The following is a 20,978-nucleotide window of genomic DNA, read 5'->3' on the forward strand; positions in this document are numbered from 1 at the left end:
TGCAAGAACATGCACACACCCCCTGTGTGTTAGACGTCACAAAGAGGAATAAGGCTGAAAGCCATCAGATCATTTTGCTCAAGGACACACACACACACACACACACACACACACAGAGGAATGACAGAGCAGACAGCTGGGTTTCATCGAGGAGAGTTGAATCAGTGAAGCTTGCTTTATGAAATCAACAGAATCAGGTTTTTGACAAGTCATTTTTAAGAAATTCGTGGCAGACAAAAGGCTGAGAGAGACGTTCTCTGTTGTTCTGTTCAGACACAATGACAAAAGAGACAGTGAGTCGGTTACATTACGGCAGTACGCACTGTCGCACCATCAGTTTCTGTGCTTACATAACGTTGAAACCGGAGCCTCTGGGTAGCGGTGGAAGCTCGTTTCACCGTTTTTTGTTTTTTTTAACGACACTTTGCTGTGCTGGTTGCTTGGCAGTAGTTCAACTCATCTGTGGATGGAGCTGTGTTTTTGTTCTGAAGTTATTTGTGCAGTTAATCAACTTAATCTACTTCAGCCATCTATAAAAAGTGCTATGTTTTCTTTATTAATTCAATTCAGTTTATTTGGTTTGACATTAAAGGACCAACTTGAAAATATTTGACTTTGGAGACTCCAAGTGGTAGAAGAAAAAAAAGACAGATAACAAAACACACTGAAAAGTAACAGAAGCACCAAACGATAAATAAATAAAATAAAAAAATAAAGAACTATGTCTATCCATAGGGGCTTTAAAGCGATTGTGTAACTTCTAGTTGCTGTTTTAGCCACAGGTTACAATTAGCGGATAATGGTGAATGCTAAAAAATAGTGTAAAAGTAGCACAATAGAGAAGAGTCATAAAGTCATTGAAATGTTCTGGTAAGGGACTGTAAAAAATGATTTTAGTGGGGAGGGAGGCTAAACATTATTAATATACTAATATATTAATATAATCCTGTCTTTAAACACTCCCCTTGCAGTATAGTGGTATAATAACATGTAGTGTACAAAGAGTTTAAGGTGGTTTATTCCTATTTAAACCTTCATATGTTAATGGAATAATTATTTTCCTGTAGCCACCAAAGTGTTTAATAGAATGGATATTAGCAATTGGCAAACTTATGGCTAACATGGCTAACATAACACAGTGCTGTGCGTTTTTACCAAAGCATCTCAGAGAAAAAGTGATACTTTATTAACCAACATCATTTTCTGTGTAACTTTAGTTGACAAAACTACATGTACTTTTTCTGTAAAAGTAAATAAAACTTTTTTCAATGTCAAGGACAGTAACAGATTCAGTTTAGGAAACACATTTCAAAATTATTTCCCTAAATCTGCCTGCAGCCAACTGCCCACACAAGCATGCACAGCCACAAAGCCCAGCAGCGCTCTGTTCTGCACCCACTTGCACTTTTGGGTTCTCTTGATGTACTTTACTTGCTGTATGAAGTCCACAGCAGCACACACACACACACACACACACACACACGCCTCTTGATGCAGTGAGGGGAGATTTACAACCTTTGTTTTTTGTATTCGAAAAGGACATTTCATTTCAGCTGAAGAGAGCAGCCTGAGTAAATAAAGGTCACATAAAAAAAGAAAAAAAAGCCAATGTAATCACGGCACAAACATCTTCTACTCCACAGGAGAAAAATGAATAAAAAGTAACTGGTCATCAGGCCAAAGAGAGCAGCGGCTTGGTTGCACTACTTCATATCACAGTGGCTGTTTTTCTCCTCTTCACTGAGACTCTGGGGAGTTGAGCCAAGTACTGATACTTTCACTGCACCTCCCCCTCCAGTCTCTAACCTCGGCAGAATCAAATCAGCTGGGATCCAAAGAGTTTATATAGATGCTTTTTTTGCTTTTAACCTCAGATATACTGTCACTCCCAGCTGAGATGGAAAACCAGTTGCTGTTCTTAATGATGACTGTTCTATGTATTTTATCCTCACTATTATTTCGGACTCTGCAGCTCGTCTCCTTGCCTCACCTACAACCTTAAAGCTCGCCAACAGCCGCTTTGCCACTAAACGGTATAAACATCACTGAAAAGCGCATTTCTGAAAATGTGACAAACTATATATATCAGAGACGTTTTCTCTTTGCATCATCGTGAAGAGCTGAGCTCGGTTCCTTTTACATCTTTAGATCTTTCCCCTTATGCAACCTAGACTTTGAAGTGAAAACAAATGATCTATACTTGAAAGTTGAGAGAAGTTTTATATAATTAGTTAAGTTTCAAATCCCTTCTTGACTCTAATTAAGTTTGGTTGTCAACATTTGCAAGTAACTAAAGCTCTAAATCTCTGAAACTCTGAGATGTGTAATCGGCTTTTGTTGGTCGAGAAGCTTGAGCAGGTCGGTTCAGCCACAGAGTTGTTCTAAAATGTTAAAAATGTCTCGAAAACATTAGCAATAACACAATAACCGACACTTACTTTTCCACCTTATTTAGCATGAGCCTCACTGATAAGGATAAAATATCAATCCAGAACAGATATATGATAAAAGTTGAAGTCGGAGATTCTCTTGGAATTGTTGCAGCATGAGATGATTTTTTTGTGGAGACGAGACACTGGACCAGAAAACGAGACAGTCGTATATATACACAGAGTGATGTGTCTCTTCTAACAAACAATCTTTGGCCAAGTTCAGACACCAGTTTGCAGAGAGCAAACATTTCATTTAAGCTGTTGTGGAATAAAAGTTATTTAGCAACTGCAGACACAATCTGCCGCTGGTGATATTTGTTATTTTAACCGTCAACAGTTATACCTGATTTTTTTTTTGGACCCAAACTTTAAATGGCCTCCTGGGAACATAACTTTATATATTTATTTAATTATTATATACTTTTGTCTGTAATAGCTGACGTGAAATAATTTAAAATCTCCTACCTTCATGACGATGAAGAGGACCAGGGTGACGAAGACGTTGACCTGCGGGTGTTTCCAGGCTTGGGAGTGTCCGATGTAGTCGAACTCCTCGGCGATGCCCTGTTTGGCCCACGTGCGGTTGTCCAGTAACGTCACCAGAGACTCCTTCTGGGTGAGCTGCGGGGCCACAGGAAGTGACATCATCAAGATACTAAAAACCACCGAAAGAAAAAAGCTAAAAAGCTAAATTTCATTCTTTTTGTCTTGAATAAAACCAAACTTTACGGTGAACACAGAGCAGGAAATTATTCACTAACAACAACGCAGCGTGAAGTCAGACTCGTCTACATTAAAAGCAACTCAGCATATTAAATAAATGAAATGGACGTTTTCAGAAGTCTCATTTATCTCCTTTTAAAATACAGACTTCTACAGACTTCTGCTTCCGCTTCACTTCTCCTCGCTGCTATTGGACAAACTTTTTAACCTAAACTTTTTACAGTATAACAGTTATTATTACGTCTGTGGTGATAACTATTGTAAAATACTGTAACACAACAAACATTAGAGCTGCACAGTAAATATCTGTTATTCCCTTTGATGCTTGAGACTGCGTTCGCCGTTCACCTTTCTTCTGACCTTAAACTGCATTAAAACTTGACTGGAGGTGTAAATGTAAATACTGCTGCTCGGAAATAAGAATACTTTAAATGCAAATAAAGAGCTGCGGCTCATCAAGCTCAGGAGATGATGTGCATGAAAAAGGGTATTAAAAGATATCGCTGGAAATTAAAGACGGGCAGAACCACAAAGCCGTCTACGGTTCAGTGTTAAAAGACACTGGTAATGACGGAGGAGTGTGAGAGGAAGACAGAGGGACTGGAGATACAGGGAGACTCGGAGTGTGTTCTCTGGAGTGGTGCTTTAAGAGGAGGGGGTCAGTGTAGACAGATTTAGAGCCTCAGAAGCCTGACTCACCCTCTCAGTGCTGTGTGTGTGTGTGTGTGTGTGTGTGTGTGTGTGCGTGTGTGTGTTTGTGTGTGTGTGCCTGTGTGTGTGTGTGTGTGCTGTTCATGCGCATGAGGACAGAGGATGCATAGAATATTCCTTTTCTAATTCTGATAATTAGACAGATGAAGGGAGTATAATTGGAGAGAACACACACACACACACACACACACACACACACACACACTTATGAGTCATCCCAGGAGCTTAAGGACAATACACCCGCCCAACTCTCCAGTGTACGGAGACGAAGCACATTTTCACCTGCGATGTGAATATTAAAAAACAATCCCACACTGACATTAATGCTGATTTATTTATATATCTTATTTTTTTGTGACTTAACAGATTGAATTGTAAACTTTCTTTTCTCAATGTGGAGTTGGTGCTGGTTGTTGTGTGTGTGATATGGATGTGTACTGATGTATCTGTTGTCATTGAAGCGTTAGTAGTAGATAGTAGAGTAGCCACTGTTACAATATGGCGGCTGATGGGGGATCGAACTAAATAAAATAAATAAATGTAAGAACAGGAATCATGCAGAGAGGTTCTGATAAAGTTCTGACATCAGTTTAAATGTATTGGGTTTTCTCAGTTGATGGTTTAGATGAGACGTTGATACATTTCCTCTCATTAGTTTTTATTTCATTCCCCTCCGTTACAACATTAGTTCTGACTGAACAAAAGAAAAACATCCTCTGGCTGAATTAAACATGTCAAACTACTCCACACTTCAATTACAGAAACGGCCTCAGTGAAGTGTGTATTAATAAGAAATAAAATAATAATAACAGTATATGATTAATGGGTGTGTGGGGGGGGGGGGGCGACACACGACCTACCTTGCCAGCCATAAACTGTCCAAAGCCAGGGGGAAACGTGAGTGTGGAAACAAGTAAAGTGACCAGTGCAGGATACAGCAGACGTCTGAAGGGGAGAGAGGGAGAGAGAGGGAGAGAGAGGGAGGGAGAGAGAGAGAGAGAGAGAGGGAGGGAGATAGAGAGAGAGAAAGAGAGAGAGGGAGAGAGAGAGAGAGAGGGAGAGAGAGGGAGAGAGAGGGAGAGATAGAGGGAGAGAGACAGAATTTAATGCTGCTGATTCAGTCGACATCAATACGTGAAATCAGCTGAAGTGTTCAGAGTGTGTGAATGAGGGAGTTAACACAACAGTCGTTGTTGCTTTCATTATTAATGTCACGGCAACAAGGTTTCACACTGATGGCTGTGTGTTTGTGTGTGAGTGCATCTTATTATATAACATACAACAAACCATGTGAACTTACAGCTGATCAGCACGGTGTGACTTTATTTATATGAGGTAATTTCCTTTATACTGGATAACAGCCATTGTCACAGCAGAGCACGAGTGTTAGAGCAGCACAGCAGGTACGCGTGATCTCCTTTATACCAACATAAAAACTAAATGCTATCACATCTTCTAAACACCTCGGTTGGTCACTTTTCCTAATGTTGTGACGTGTTATAGAATCAGAAGCAAACAAAGACAGTTCTGCTGGAGGCAGCACGGATCCAACAAAGTCACCTAAAACATTTGTTGGAATTCTGAGTTGACTCCATGAATGAACTGAGACGAAAATCCTGATAAAGTTTTAAAGTCACTCTTCTCTTGATGTTTGTCGACACAGAAAATGTCAGGTGCGAAGGCTGCGTCCACGCCACTACGTTTTCATTTTCAGACAGGTGCGGGTGCAGGTACGTGCACTGGACATGTACGAGCCGGTGTAAACAGGAAGCAGATTGTCTTCTCTGCAGTTGATTAGTTGCAAGAAAAATAAATAAATACTACAAACGAGCATCAGCGACGACAGCTGCGGTGTTCAAATACAGAACCGAGACACTGAAAGCAGAAATCCTTAAAAAAATGACAACAAACAATTAACTGATAATCAAAATAATTGCAAATCTGAGTGGCGGAGTAAACACATCACATCAGTGTGTTAGATGTTAAATTGCTGCTTCGCAAGTGAAATGCCTGGATTTAATTTAAAAAGACAGGAGTTTTGTCAGTAAACAGTAGAATATTTAACTGGAATATTCATGTCAACACTGCGTTTAAAAGATCTACGTACTTTTTCATGAGGAATTTGTTGATGGCCTTCTGTTTCCTGATGAACTGCACAATGAGTCGGTTCAGGTAAACAAACAAAGCTCCACCAAAACCACTGGCAATACTGCAGAGAGAGACAGACACACACACACACACACACACACACACACATTGAGTTGGGCTTTGGCATTAAAAGACGAATGTGTGGTCAAACTGAACCTGGATGGAATAAATTAGTTCAAGTATAAACAAATCAAAGCATCAATTAAAAACATTTTCCCTCTCGATCCGCCTCCACAGGTTCCTCCCCTCTGCACACGGCCACAATAAAAAAAAAAAAAAAAAACAATGCAAATGTAATGAGTCTCCGACAGGCTGGAGGCGGACGTCAGTGGAAGGTGCAGATGTAATGCGGTTGAACCGTAACGTACAGCAGGATATAATCCACGTACTGCACGAGACATACGTCAACGCCAGGGGGAAATAAACATCCAGAGACTCACACAGGACGGAGAGAAAGTGCGGACGAGGAAGGAGGAAGGAGGAAGGAGGAGAGAGGAGAGATGGAAGAAAAAACATGTAGGAGGATCATGCTGTCGATACAGAGGAGGGAAAAACATTGACAAACATTGGAAGGAAAAAGAGAGAGAGAGAGAGAGAGAGCATACAGTCAGATGGGGATGTGTGGGGGAGTGGGAGATAAAGCAGAAAAGGAGGTTTACATAAGCATGCATTTAAAAGCTCAGTGGGAGTCCTCTTCATGGCAGCGGGAAGAAAAAGAAAGAGGACAGAGCGAGAGAAAGAATAGACTCAGACAGCTACGCAGACAAGCTAATGCTTATAAATTTATCTCTCTGCATTATTAATTCCGTCAAATACCTCTGAATAAATGATGAACGGGATGATGAGGGAGTCTTTGCCCTCGTGGCGCGGCTGAGGAAAACACTGCACGTGTCCCTTTTTGTGTGTGTGTGGGGGGGGGGGGGGGGGGGGGGGGGGTCAGGGTACAGGTTAGAGCGAGGGTGAGGTCTGTTTGACTGTTTGACTGTTTGAGGTCACGCAGGGTTACAGGTACGGCCAGGTGGAGGTAGCTCACCCAGAGGTGCTGAGGAACAGGTGGGTGAGGTACGACCAGCAGAAGAGCTGCAGCTGATTGACTTTTTATGATCTATTACTTATTCGCTTCAGCACGGGAAAATAAATCAGGTGACAATTCTCCGTACTGAGTGGGCGTGGCTTACAGGTATATACAGTAGATAGTGGTTAAAAATGCCACTTACACTCCTCAAACATACTGTATATCTATGTGTTTAGCTGCAAACAAAATAATACAGCATTTTATCTGAACCTCACGTCCTTGATGACGACTGGAGATCGTGACACCGTCGTAAAGACTGATTGTAACGATGTGTGTATGATGATACTGAGTCATGACTCTGAGAAGAAGCTGTGTGATGTTTATGTGCATATCAATAATGTCCAGGCAGACTCTTTCTGTGCTGTCAACCCAACAGACAACCCTCACTATCGAGAACTAAACGTAGGCAAATTCAATTTTTTCTTGTCAACGAATCTGATAAAAACAGACCAAAACCAAGAATGACTAACGAGTACTGTGCGTTTCCAACAGCCTGATATTCTTATTCCTCCCCGCTGTTGTCCAGAAACTATTAATAACATCATCATCATCATCAGTTTGTTCTGAGTGGATCCCACACACACCATCCTGCTGCCGCAAATACTCACCAGAGCACAAGCTTAAGTTTAAATTAAAACTACAGCGTCCAGTTGTTTTAGGAAATTATTAATTATTTTCTGACGTCTACCCGAGGTCGGTTCGCCCCTCTCCCCAGGGTTTTCCTTGAGAAGAAGACTGACGCATTGTTGGTTCATCACCAGCCTTATCCTTGAATGTTTTTGACCACTCATGGAGCAACATCTTACAGAGTGGTTCCCCGTCGTGTTTTTACCTGCTGCTCTAACACGCGACAAACACGAACATGTTCCTGCTGATGGTTTCACACTATTCCACCCAAAATTCACAAAAGATGAATTCAACACGAGACACGCGCACAGAGTCTGATTCATTTGAGTAACAGCCAATCTAAATCAGAGAATCTTTCAGTCCAGTCTATTTTTAAAACCTTCTAATACATCTGTTGCAAGGTGAAGATGTGAAGTGCTGAAGATTTTCACTGTGAAACGTATCGACGCACACGGGATATTCCACCTTAATGGCACGTGATCACTATGCCGCATGTATTTGCACATGTGTTTCTGTGTTTTTTTGTGCAGGAATCAGGTCGTACCTCAGCCTCCTCTCGTCCCAGTGATTCTCATCTCTAACGCCTGCAGGTGTAAACACGGAGGAGAGCAGTGTGTGACTCTTCAAAGACGTGCTCTTGGCAGCATGTAACACAGAACTAACTCTTTCTGGCCTAGTTGACTGAGACACTGACCGACTTTCCCCGCTTGACAGCTATTGGCAGGGGAAGATGGGAACTACACACACACACACAGACACAAACAGACGTGCCTATGCACACATACACACTAGCACAGTAAATCCGAGGCTAAGCGCTCCGCCGCCTGCTCTGGAGGCAGCGTTAAATGTACTGTATGTGCGAGTCGGTGATGCAGCAGTGGGTGTTAACACCTCCGGACGAGAGGAAACAGCCAAAAGATGGAAGAACAAAAGAGAAGAAAGAAGATGAAGAAGAGAGGGATTTTCTTCTCTTGTGGAGCCTACGCACAGTTACACTCAGGCATGTATTTTCATCAGGGAGAGAGGGTGAGGCAGGGAGGGAGAGCACCCCTCCCACCTCTCCACCAGCTTCCTTCCAGGGAGCATGTGGTCTCATTCACAGGCGAGGAGGAGCCCTCGGGCGACGGCAGGATAAAATAAGACATCCCTCAGTGCGCCAGCAACTGTTGCAGACTGAATTATCCATGTAAGGTGACTCACGCTGGGTACCCTGAAGTAACACCTTCACAAAGCTACAGCGAGAGCAGCGCCTCAGTAACGTGAATTTGTGCTGCAGTGACAGTAAGTGGGGAAACCTGGACGGATGTAAACAATGAGTCACAATGTTTGAATTTACTTGTTTCTGTGGACTTTTGTGTCAAACCGACCACTGATTCTTCTGGTTATGAAATCAGAAATTGACCAATAACAAGTCAAAACTTACCCAATGACAGCGAAGGCAGGAAGCTCCTGGAGGTCAAAGGGAAAGTCGAGTCGGAAACGGGTTTTGAACAGAGCTGTGATGGTTTCTGGAGGAAAGGAGGAGGAAACTACTGTCAAAACAATCATCAATATCATGCAACAGATGCAGACAGATGCAGACAGATGCAGACAGATGCAGGACGCCGTACACGTGCTGCAGAAGTTCAGGTTCTGTCCTTAATGGAAGGAAAGTTCAGCTCATTGTGGAGGTTTCTGAGCAGACCTCCTAACCTTACACAGACGGACCACAGTGTTCGTGAACAGGGGGATGGAGAAGATGTTGTGAAAGAGCACGGGAAGTCCTGAAGCAGCCGTTCGATTTTTCTTCGTGAGCTTTAGGAGACAGATGTGCGGCTATAAACGGAGCACATCTGGAAAACCAATTTCACTTTCATCATCTTTTATTTTCACCAATAAGATTCGTTAAACGCATCACTAAGTTACTTTACATCTCCATCTTTATAGTGATGATGATTATACACTGATACAGTGATTATACACTAATGGAAACATAATTATGAAGATTACATTTAATTTCTGGCAATAGATCCTCCTAAATCCTTCACACTGGTCCTTTCATTTCTTCGTTTATAGATCTATAATCAATAATAATTAATCCTTTGGCCTCTGATAAGTTTGACCTTGCTGTTGTTTCTTGTTTTACAGCTTAAACAGTTTGTTTTGTTCACACATAGTCAGAAAAATCTGCTTTATATTGAACTATTGAACACTATTTCCACATTTTTGAGCGTATTTTAAAAGTAATTTAGAACTTGTAGCAGCAAATGTTTTGAGACATTTTTATTCACTTCACTCAATAACAATTTGGTTGTTAAACTTTCGTCTTTGAAGGTTTGAAGGATCTTTGTTCATTTGAATTTTTTTATGTTGCAGATCAAGAAAGTAGCGTAAACCAGACCCAGACAAAGACGCAGCATAGCGCTGTAAACCGTCCGTGTGTCGCTGTTACCTTCGTCTCTGTTCCAAACAGCCAGCACTCTGAAGATGAAGGCACTGAAGGTAGCAGCGAAGAAACCTCTCCAGTAGTTCCTCACCGCGAAGAATGTGGACGTTACTTCAATACTGAACAGCACTCCTGGAAACACACACACACAAACAGATATACAGGATCCCAAATAAGTTTAACACGATAATTTCTATTACAATATGTTTTATTCTTATTTATATTCTGGAGTCTCACCTCCTATGGGGGCAGCAAAACAGCAGCCCACTCCCACAGCACAGGCTGCTGCCAGCATCTCAATGTTCCTCGACTCATTCTGAAACACACACACACACACACACACACACACACACACACACACACACACACACACACACATACGGGTTTACACATCAAACCATTTAAGTGTTCAACCCAGACAACAAATAAACAAGTGGGATCAGAAGCAGAAGCTGACGAGTAAAAACCATAAAAAGAAAAAAGCTTGCTGCATTAAAATAACGTTGGTAACAGTTCATACAGCTTGTCAGATGACGAGTTGCAGGGTAACACACAGTAAGACAAATGAAAAGACTGCGCTGCATGACTGGAGGGCAGAGGGTCACAGTGCATCATGGGAAATGAAGGTGGGTTTTTTTTTTTTTTTCTGACAGGACGGATCTTACAGGACTTACCTTCATTCCTATGAGACTGGCTTCCTTCAAGCAGCATGGCAGTGATAAAGCGAGGTTAGTGTGTATGTGTGTGTACGTGTGTGTGTGTGTGTGTGTGTGTGTGTGTGTGTGTGTGTGTGTGTGTGTTACCCTAACTTTACACTCAGTGGCTTATCCTGGACTTACAGTGTGAAACTCTGAGTAGCATGCTGTACTGCAGCTTACACACACACACACACACACACACACACACACACACACACACACACACACACACACTCTCAAATGGCCACACAGAATAATGAAAGGAAGTGGTCAAGAAACATTTTGCAAATACAGCTTACACTGCAAAACATCTTCATCTTTAATAAATATTTTAAAACTCTCCCTTGGTTGGAATATTTCTGCTTCTTCAAAGTTCAAATCAATGTTTTCCATGAAATATGTTTCTTAGAATTTATTCTGACACTCACCCTTGTTGCTAGAATCATAAAACTATTAAGGACTCAAACACTGAGCTTCATGCAATAATGTATTATTATCCTAAACCTTTCTTAACTTTTTATGTACAACTGTCTCAAATTGGACTCTCTTAAAGGAGCTATATGTAAGTTTTGCTATTGCTACATAGCCAATATTAGCTGTTAAGCAATGCTAACACTGGCTAACTAACGTTTTGAGTGTTTTCTAGTTTGTTATGCTAATGATATTGAAAATATCAAAACATGCACCTACTCACAAGTACGTATCAAGCTAAAATGACCAATGTATATAAATATATTCAAATTAAATTAGCTCTTTGTAAGTTCTGCTCTTGCTACACTTCCAACATTGGCCAACCGATAAGCTATGCTAACGCTGGCTAACTAACATTTCTAGTCTGTTCTAGTTTGTTATGCTAATGATATTGCAAATATCACAACACGCACCAACTCTCAAGTATGTATCAAGCTAAATGGCTAATGTACAGTATAATTTAAAGAAACTATTTAAAACAGAAACCTGGTAAATGTTTTTCTTATATCATTCATATTGTATGTGCCACATAGGAACACATCTGTTCACACTTGAACTCTGGCAGTTTTAAGATTCTGGAGGAGATCCCAGAGTTTCCAGAGACACGTTAAGTCGGGCTGTTTTTTCGGGAAATGTTCAGCAAATGATGCACAAGAATATGGGAGTCGTAAAAACATAGGATCCAAATATTATTGTGTTTAGAACAAGGTGATATATATATATATATATATATATATATATATATACATATGATAGTGTCTGACAGATGATTTTAAAGGAAAAGAATAGGGGAATATTTTATTATAAAGGTTGAAAAACATGTTTCTGAGACTGGACAACACAATAAATATGTAACATCTTGCAGAGTGAATCAGCTTGACCTCAGGAGTGGGAAAGAAAAGGACACAGACTGCAGAGCATGCAGGGAATCATACGATTGAATTACCTTAATCCCTACAAGACCAGGCTCCTTCAGGTAGCATGGGAGTAAGAAACAACATTAAGCTAATAAGGACGGATGAACGCCACCAAGTGAGGACGATTTAACAAAGATCAACCTCATTTTCAATCAGTCGATTCTACTTCATTAACAAAGCAGAGTTTTAGCAGCAGAATTTACTCTCTATCAACTGACATTCATAGTTCTGATAAAAAAAAAGAACATCCTTTTTCAATTACATCTGATCCAGTGAGAGCCCTCTTCAAATTATGGCATTCACCGTGTGTGTTTGTGTGTGTGTGTGTGTGTGTGTGTGTAGCACTTGTCCCCCCTCTTCTTTTTTTTTTTTTTTTTTTAAAGTACAGCACACTCTCTGAAAGCACGCTGAAACAAAAAGCTGGTTCTTACAGCCCACAGGCGACATTAGCATACTGTACTTCAAACTGTGGAGAGGACGAGCTACTGCTGCAGAGGGACACTCCACACACACACACAGTCCACACACACACACACACACACTCTCAGCATTAATACTCAGCACTACACTCTGGGGGGGGGGTGCAGGAAAGGTAAACGGAGGGTTACTAGGAGACAGTGATGACGATTATTGCAAGAGAATAATGGAGGAGATGAAGAGAAAGAAAGTGTTGTCAGAGGTTTGTCTTTAAAAAATTAAAGTATATTGGTATGAGTGAAATGCAAACATGGATATTCGCTGTTTTCAACAGGAAGTCAACATGTAAACTCTGTTTACTACTGACGAAGTCGAGGAAGATTTCACTCTCTCACCGTTATTTTTCCGCATTGTTATGGGGTTTTTGAGATTCTGAAGTCAGCTGTGAGTTGAAAAAGGTTGGAAACCACTACAATCATCACATGTCCGCACTTTATAACGTTAACAATATGTTTGAGACGGTTTCTGTTTCTGGCCACTTCAGCTGATCCACTATATCACCTTTACGTAAAGGTTCTGGTTTCCCACTGCAGCTCACACATAACACGTCTTCCTCCTTCAGCTCGAGGCCAAACTGCAGCTTTGACTCCAACCCTTCGTTCAGTCACACTGCCCCTCTGTACTCTCTTCAAACCGCCCCATCTTCTTCCCTCCATGTCATCACCCCAAGAGAGGTGCTCACATCTTCAGAAAAGAGAAGGATGAGAGTCTCTCTGCTTTCCATCCAGCTCCCGGACTCCTCTCTCCCAGAGGATGGAAAAGATGGAGAGGAAGAAAAAGGAGGGAAAAAAAGAAAAAGGAAGAGAAGGACGAGGAGATGATGAAGAAGAAAATGACTTTGCCTTCAATCTGCATCTTTTCCACCCCCCCCACCCCTTCACCCCCGACTGAAACTCTCATCTCCTTCGCTGCGTCTCTCTGAGAAAAGTTAGTTTTGAAGATGAAAAAGATGTAATTTGTTGACAAATAGCAGACTGATAAAACATTTATAGATTGGGGGTATTACAGGCTGTTGACTTTACATGGGATGAAAGAAATTTATTCCTGGGGAAAAATAAGAAAGATTTGCATTTCGTGCCTGTCTTAGCTTTTGTTTTATTTAACCCCCCCCCCCGTGTGTGTGTGAGCACTGCCTGAAGACATCACCGGCTGCTCAGTTTCAACTTCTTCCGTATGTGAAACCTCCCTTCATACCTTCGAAGCGATTTGAATCTTGGGACAGGTGTCACTCTCGCTCCTCTAACTGAAGACGCTCTGATATTAGAAAGCACAAGCCACATCTATCCGTACAAAACTAATCCTCACACGCTGCGGGCTGCAACGCACGCGAGCGCGGCGGGGAGAGGGAGATGAAAAGGCATCAGTGTGACTTGTGGGAGGATGCGCTGTGAGCAAGTGTCAGTCTGTTGAACGGGCCATTTTGCCACAACCTTCCTTCATATGTTCATCTGTTTTTTTAATCCCGCTTCATCTCCACCCACAATCCCTCTCTTTTGCCCGAATCTTTAATTTTCCAGCTTCATGTTGTCACTAAAACAGCTGTTTGCAATTAACCCTAGACTGGCTGGGGCATAACTAGGTCATATTGAAGCAACTAAAAAAGAGAAAAAACAAACATACTGTAAGGTGTTGCTCTACGTTACCAGGGCAACAATCTGAAGTGTTACCAAAGGGAAAGGAACCTCTGTATTGTTAATGCAGATATCTGGTATTTTGTGATTGATAATCTTGTATTGATGTTCAATTCGAGCATCTTTTTAGGAGAATATCAACTGTTGATAATAAAAATATTACAAGACGGGGGGGCAGCCTGTAGACAACCTGACAGGCAAAACCCGGGGTGAAAAAGTTCTGCACGCACTCGCTGCTGCTTGTTAAGCTCATTACTTCGAAGGCACAGCAACAACAGAAGGCGGCTCAGAAAACAGGATTTTGAAGGAGGTGAAGGAGACGGAGCAGGAAGCTTGAGGGTTGAAACGCTTTCTTAAAAAAAGGATGTGGTGGATGGCGTGTGCGGTGTATATGAAAAATAATCATAACGAGAAAAATGAATAATAGATGTTTTAATTTAAAAGTTTTGCCAGTAAAAGGCAGTGACATCAAGGCAGCAGTTGTGTGTAAAATGAAGAACGACTGAGAGAAAAACTTGAAAGGAAGAAAAGAAAAAAAGTAACAGTATTTACCTCATAAATTCCTCCGAACAGAGACATGAACTTGCTGAGGAGAGCTGCACACAAACTGGCGATGTGCACGAACGGACCCTGACAGGAGGAAGAAAAGAAAAGAAAAAAACATGAAATACTACAGGTGCGAACATTACGAGTTAAGAAGCACTCTGCCTCCGTGTTTGTTGTGCGTCACAGAAGACAGCGCATAAAAACACATCAACAACAACAAAGTCTGAACATTAAAATTCAAGGGGATAAAGTTCAAAGTGGAACTAAAAGGATTAAAAGTGAGAGGGAGTCGGAGGAGTGATGCGCAAGTCGAAAGGAAGTGAATCCAGGCTGTTGGATGCACAACACAACCGAGAGGGCCTGAGGCTTGAGTGTGTCCGTAGGTGTGTGTGTGTGTGTGTGTGTGTGTGTGTGTTGTGTGTGTGTGTATGTGTGTGTGTGTTAATATGTCTTCAGGCTTGGCAGTCTTTTGGGGGATGCCATACTTACCTGAAAAATGTTTTTTGCTAAAAGACTGTACACAATATTATACACAAACTGTTGTGTGTGTGTGTGTGTGTGTGTGTGTGTGTGTGTGTGTGTACAAGACATAAACAACATCTGCGTGGTGAATTTGGGGATTCCACAATCTCCAGAAAAACATTCCTCTACCTCCCTTTGGGTTTAGAAAATGTCCCGAGTCAACGCTGCACCTTCCTTCCCTCCTGTTTTTGTTGTTCTCTTCTCCGGTTTTCACTCGCTGCTCTCGACCTGAACCCGAACTCGTCGGCACATTGTGTGTTATTTACCACCAGTATGTTCGAGTGTTATTCTTCCTTAGTATATACTGGATGTGGAGCTCTGAATTCATTTATTTGATTCATTGGTTTATTTTATAGAGATGTTACTGAACAGCAGAATAAAATACACAAAATTAAAATGCACATGGCGGATTGCAGCAGAAATGCTAATTTACATCTGTGGTCCCTATAGGCAGGTTAAATAAAACAAAAAAACATTACACTACTACAAAGTACTCATGTATAGAGTATCTTAAATGTAAATGTAAGTTTTCCAGTACTGGATATGTTGCACCTTTCAGTGCAGGACAATGCAGCAAATGTCTCTCTGAAGTCTGCAGGCAGCAGGGATCAGGAGGAATATCCACAGATCATCGTGTACACAAACTGTGGAGATCAGGCGAGTTTGTTTGGGTTTATACGAGTCTGTAGAAGCGAACCGTCACTCACTACTTACAGCTAAACTTTAACACAGTACTCAAGTGAGTTTTTAACACTATTTATGGCTGCGATGCTTAATTCACATGACTTATTTTGACAGTTATCTCGGTTAAAAGGCGAGTAGGTGTCAGACTTAGAATGTGGGCGTGCGGCTATTTCCTGGAGGCAGCAGTGCAAAGTGGATTCGTATTGAACTCAAACATACCAGTGCTAAATACTTGGATCATTTGTAATTCATGCAGTGAGGACGTTGGGAAGGGGAATGTGAATGATCTGTGAGGGAGGTGAAGTTCACGTATTGTCGCATTTTAGTTGTGGACTGATTTCTGACACGACAGAGCTGCTGGAAAAACCTGACTCAGAGCAGACACCTGCGCTCCAGGTGCTGCTGCACTTCACTCTGACCTAAAATGGGTTTTTGATGAGCGGAAATGACTTGAATTGAAGCTGCAGACATCCATTATTCTCCTCTGATACTGAAGGTTTTATTTTTTGATGTTGTGTAAGCTGACGGCAGCTTGGTGCCAGTCTGGGGTTTCTTTTCTACATTTCCTCACAAACAAAAGACGCTGTGAACTGAAAACCCTGTTACCAAACCACTTACTTTCCCGGCACTGCCGACCTAAGTGTCAGTGACAATGAGATGTATCTGTGAAGGTAAGTTTATGTTTACTGGCTCACGCACAAAAGCACATACAAGTAATTTTGCCTCAAGGTTTTGGCTCAACGCTCATTTGAGCAGCCCGTGTTTTGACTCGCACATGGTATTGACTGACTCACTGATTGACGAGGCTGTCGGCTTGTGCAGTGTGTGGGCGTGTTGTTTGTTACATAGTGCAGCTTCCCATTCAGAAGGGCAGTTCCATTCAAGACTATATGCACACTGCATAAAAGGGTGTATAGAGTGGGCGATGCTGATTTGTGTGTGTGTGTGTGTGTGTGTGTGTGTGTTACCTCCTTGCCCAGTGGCATGCCGCTGCCCAGAGCGCAGGTGAGGCCGATGACTTTGGCAACAAACGTTTTGAAGGTGAGGTATTCCTTCAGCACCACCCCCCTCAGGATGGTCTTCATCTCTGGGATACCTGAACCTGCAGGAGGGAAAACCAACACACACACTTCATCCAACAAGCTCACGCACTTCAAAGCTCCTGAAAAGGCCAATTTGTGGTGAACTGGTCTGAGAGCAAACCAGACGTCTGCACCTCCTCTTGGCTTTAGAAAATCTAGCTTGTGAGGGGAGACTTCGGCCAATCAGAGGTTTGCATTTCACATGGTTTCATGGTAAATTCGTGATAATTCAAGGGATTAAAAATGCAATAAATAAGTTGTCTAAAATATAACAGTTTAAAGTTCCCTTCATGTAAGACTGTGCTTTATTTTGGAGAGACCATGACTGTGGCATTGTGGGTCAGAATCATCATGGATGCATCAGGTGTTCATTTATTCACTGCTGAAGTCAGTAAATCAACTTATGTAATACACACAATATAATGATTATATTGCCCTTTTTTAAGTGTCTTTACTGCTCACATGTTGGATATTTGTCTGTATGTTTATGTTGTGTATGTGCGTGTGTGTGTGTGTGTGTGTGTGTGTGTGTGTGTGTGTGTGTCTTACCAACAGCCTGCGGGGCGAGGATCTGGGTGAAGCCGGCAGAGAAGGTGATGAGGACGACGGGGTACGTGACCCAGGCCAGATACTGCAGGAACACGTTACTGTCCAGACCACCGTACATCCACTTCTGTGCTGTGGACACACACACACACACACACACACAAAATGCACACAGTAAGAAAGAGTGTTTGTGTTACAGTAAAGATGTTGTGAGGACACACACCACTAAAAACACACACGCATGCACAGGCAGGGCTGCACATCCATGAGAGCTGTCATATAAAACATTTAAAGACGTGAAAAGTGTGTGTGTGTGTGTGTGTGTGTGTTTGTTCGGGACAGGTGACTAGTCATGCTCTGTATCCAATTAAAAGAACTGTACATCATAACCGAAACTGACAAGACTAGGTTGTCTTCTCCTTGAGAGCGCAGTGCAACACACACACACACACACACACACACACACACACACACACACACACACACACACACACACAGACTTAGTGATAAATCCTCGTTCGCGATCGTAGACGGCTGACGCTGTCAGAAACCTTCCATCCATCCTTTGATCCACCTTGAATCCCTTTTCCTGTCTTCCATCCCTCCACCTCTTGCTTCCTGTATCCCTTCCTTTATCTCTCACTTGTTTCTCTGACTTCTCCGATCCTCATCTTAAAGAAACTTTTCGGTCACCACAGGCAACAACACGTTCTTATCTTCCACAATAATTTCCAATGGTTGTCTGCAGGGCTCAATCCTCACTATGATCTTTATTTACTCATAAGCTCCTGTGGGTCCAGATCACCCACAAATATCCCATTTGTGCGCAAGGTTATGCAGATTTCTCGATAAAACTCGGTAAACAGAGTTTTCAAAAGTTTAAAAAATGTTGGACAGTTCCTATTTTTCTCCAGTTGAATAAAATAAACCTGTGAGAGCTGCGACCCTCTTCATCCTGCTGACACCTAAAGGCAAGAACATTTTACAAGCGGCCTTTGGTAGATTTGAACACCTGACACAGTTCAGAACTGAAGCATCACCAGCCCAACAGGTGGTTTATAAGAACGTTCTGCAAGATCTGATTCTGCTCTGAACCCCGAGGACTTTTAAATCCCTTTGCACAAATCTCAAGGGATAAAACATTAAAGGCAGAATTACAGTGAATACACCATCAACCACCATGTGTCTGTTGTAACGAACTGTTATCGAACTTTCGTTGGTTTTAGCTCCGACCAGACTTTGAGATATTTTGATATAAAAAGAAAATTATATTCAGTTACGCACTTTTTTCTATCTACAGGAAGTCTTGCTGACTTTGGGTACAACTGTTTTACATAACCTCTCTTTTTTAAACTTTTCATACTCTGTTTTTCACTGTTACTGAATGCACTGTGAGTGTATGATCCGTCATCTTATTGTCTGATGGTTGTTTATATAAATATATGTTTGCTTGTTTATATGAATACATATCAGGATGTATATTTAAATCACTGAAATTTTCTTTTTGTTATTTATTCTCTTTTCTGGACTCAGATCTCGATTGTAAATCTTGGTTTCAATGTGACTTCCTGATTAAATAAAGTATAAATCAAAGAAAGATCTTCCCTGACTCACCCACCGACCTACAGCCAGGCTTTTACCAAAGTCCTAGGAGAAGATAGACGCCTTTTCTTTGCAGTGAATCTCCATTAGATACAGAGTGATTTCAAAATCTTAATGAAATGCATCTACCCCTCTTTGGTGCACCGGTATAGTTCTCTCATCAGTTTTTAATAATATAATCAAAGTTTAACGGAGACTGAGCCTTTATTGTTCCTGACGCAAATCTCTGAAATCACCATCCTCCAGATTTATTTATCAATGAAACGTGTTCATCCATGACACTGACAAAGGAGCAGATTTTAAGTAGAGAGTATCTGGGAAAAAAAACAATGAAATAATTGATTTGATTATTTGGTTAAATTCACTCCTCATCCATAAACATTTGTAGTTTGTAATTAAACTAAAGTCTCTCAGTTGTTTTACATTTTATAAAATGGTTTGTGTTTGTTTATGTATGTAAAATTGTAAATTATATGCAGAACATAATCCTTTTATGTTTGATTCTAGTCTTGTTTTCTATCCAAGTCAACCAGTCTCTTCCTGTTTTTCTGTGCATCCTAAACATGCTCATATTTCCTTCCTGCACACCTCCTCCTCCTCTCCTCGTTTCTGACTCTTGAATCACCTCTTTGCCCCCCCTTTTTTAACTGCACTCTCCATGCCTCAGCCTGTACTGTAAATCCAATCCCAATCCCTCCCTCCCTCCAGTCCTCACCTTGTAGGCAGATGGCGATGCAGAAGTCCACCACCCAGCTGACCAGGGCCATGAGGAGTCCCAGCAGGATGAGGAAGATCCAGTCCTCCCCGACCCGCGAGATCAGGAACTTCTGACAGCGAACCGTGCAGACTACAGAGATGGCAGGAGGACAACATAACATGTTAAAAGACTACAAAAACACACACTTAAAAACAAAACTACATTACCCACTGGCGCTGAGGTTGTGGAAAATGCAAACGCTGTTTATTCCATGAGTCAGTCTTGGCAGCACTGACCAGTGACAGTAGCCGTGTTTCCATCCGTGCAACAGTAAACATATTATCTGCCTCACAATCCAATGCAATTTTGAAAATTGGTGAAATCTATAATTTCACCCGCAGGAACGCAGGATCAATGGAAGCTGGGTGATTTGGGTAATTTGATTTTACGGCTCAGTAATTTTCTAATAATTTTCTGGAGGGTTCCTGGAGAGAAACATGTTTGACACTAATTACAGAGAAAATAGAGACAAAGTTCTGAGACCGTTTAAGGGGAATTGTGTTGATTTTATGAGGCTGCTAATGGGTAACCATTAGTTGATTGTATGGAGGAATTTAATTGAAATTGTGCTCCATATAAACACGAGAAAATGTTCTTTTATTAATTCATTATTGTAAACTTTATTCCTCATATATGCGATCTGTAAGACCTATAAAATAAAGTGTTACTGCGACGGGTATGGGAGGAGTTTCAAACAAACAAAAGCCCTTTTTCCTCACTTACCTTTATTGGTCTCTAGTTGTACAGATATTACATATGTGTTGGTTTTATTTGGCTAGCTCGTTAGCATGCTAACTTAAGTAGAAGAAAAGACAAGAAAGAGACAAAGGTTAAGATTGGTGTTGCTTTCCCCCGTTGGAGGAATTAAGTTTGATGTTGAACTCACAATGTTTCTTCTAGCCTG

The 20,978-nt window shown here is 41.5% G+C and overlaps 1 protein-coding gene across 2 annotated transcripts in view; it reads right to left on the reverse strand.

The window, feature by feature from the left end:
• Positions 1–20,978, reverse strand: part of LOC111671296 (chloride channel protein 2) — a 142,664-nt gene that overhangs the window by 52,949 nt on the left and 68,737 nt on the right. For both annotated transcript variants that reach the window (XM_023428396.2, XM_023428394.2), the window contains exons 3-12: positions 20,033–20,164; positions 17,719–17,847; positions 17,056–17,189; positions 14,888–14,965; positions 10,379–10,457; positions 10,148–10,273; positions 9,140–9,224; positions 5,974–6,075; positions 4,727–4,811; positions 2,898–3,053 (exon numbers count right to left, since the gene is read on the reverse strand). In XM_023428396.2, the coding sequence (XP_023284164.1) occupies positions 2,898–3,053; positions 4,727–4,811; positions 5,974–6,075; positions 9,140–9,224; positions 10,148–10,273; positions 10,379–10,457; positions 14,888–14,965; positions 17,056–17,189; positions 17,719–17,847; positions 20,033–20,164 (1,106 nt within the window). The remainder of the gene's footprint in view (positions 1–2,897; positions 3,054–4,726; positions 4,812–5,973; positions 6,076–9,139; positions 9,225–10,147; positions 10,274–10,378; positions 10,458–14,887; positions 14,966–17,055; positions 17,190–17,718; positions 17,848–20,032; positions 20,165–20,978) is intronic.

Source organism: Seriola lalandi, unplaced genomic scaffold (genome assembly GCF_002814215.2).
Source record: "Seriola lalandi dorsalis isolate HSWRI2012SDOR001 ecotype SW California unplaced genomic scaffold, Sedor1 jcf7180002054874, whole genome shotgun sequence".
NCBI lineage: Eukaryota > Metazoa > Chordata > Actinopteri > Carangiformes > Carangidae > Seriola > Seriola lalandi.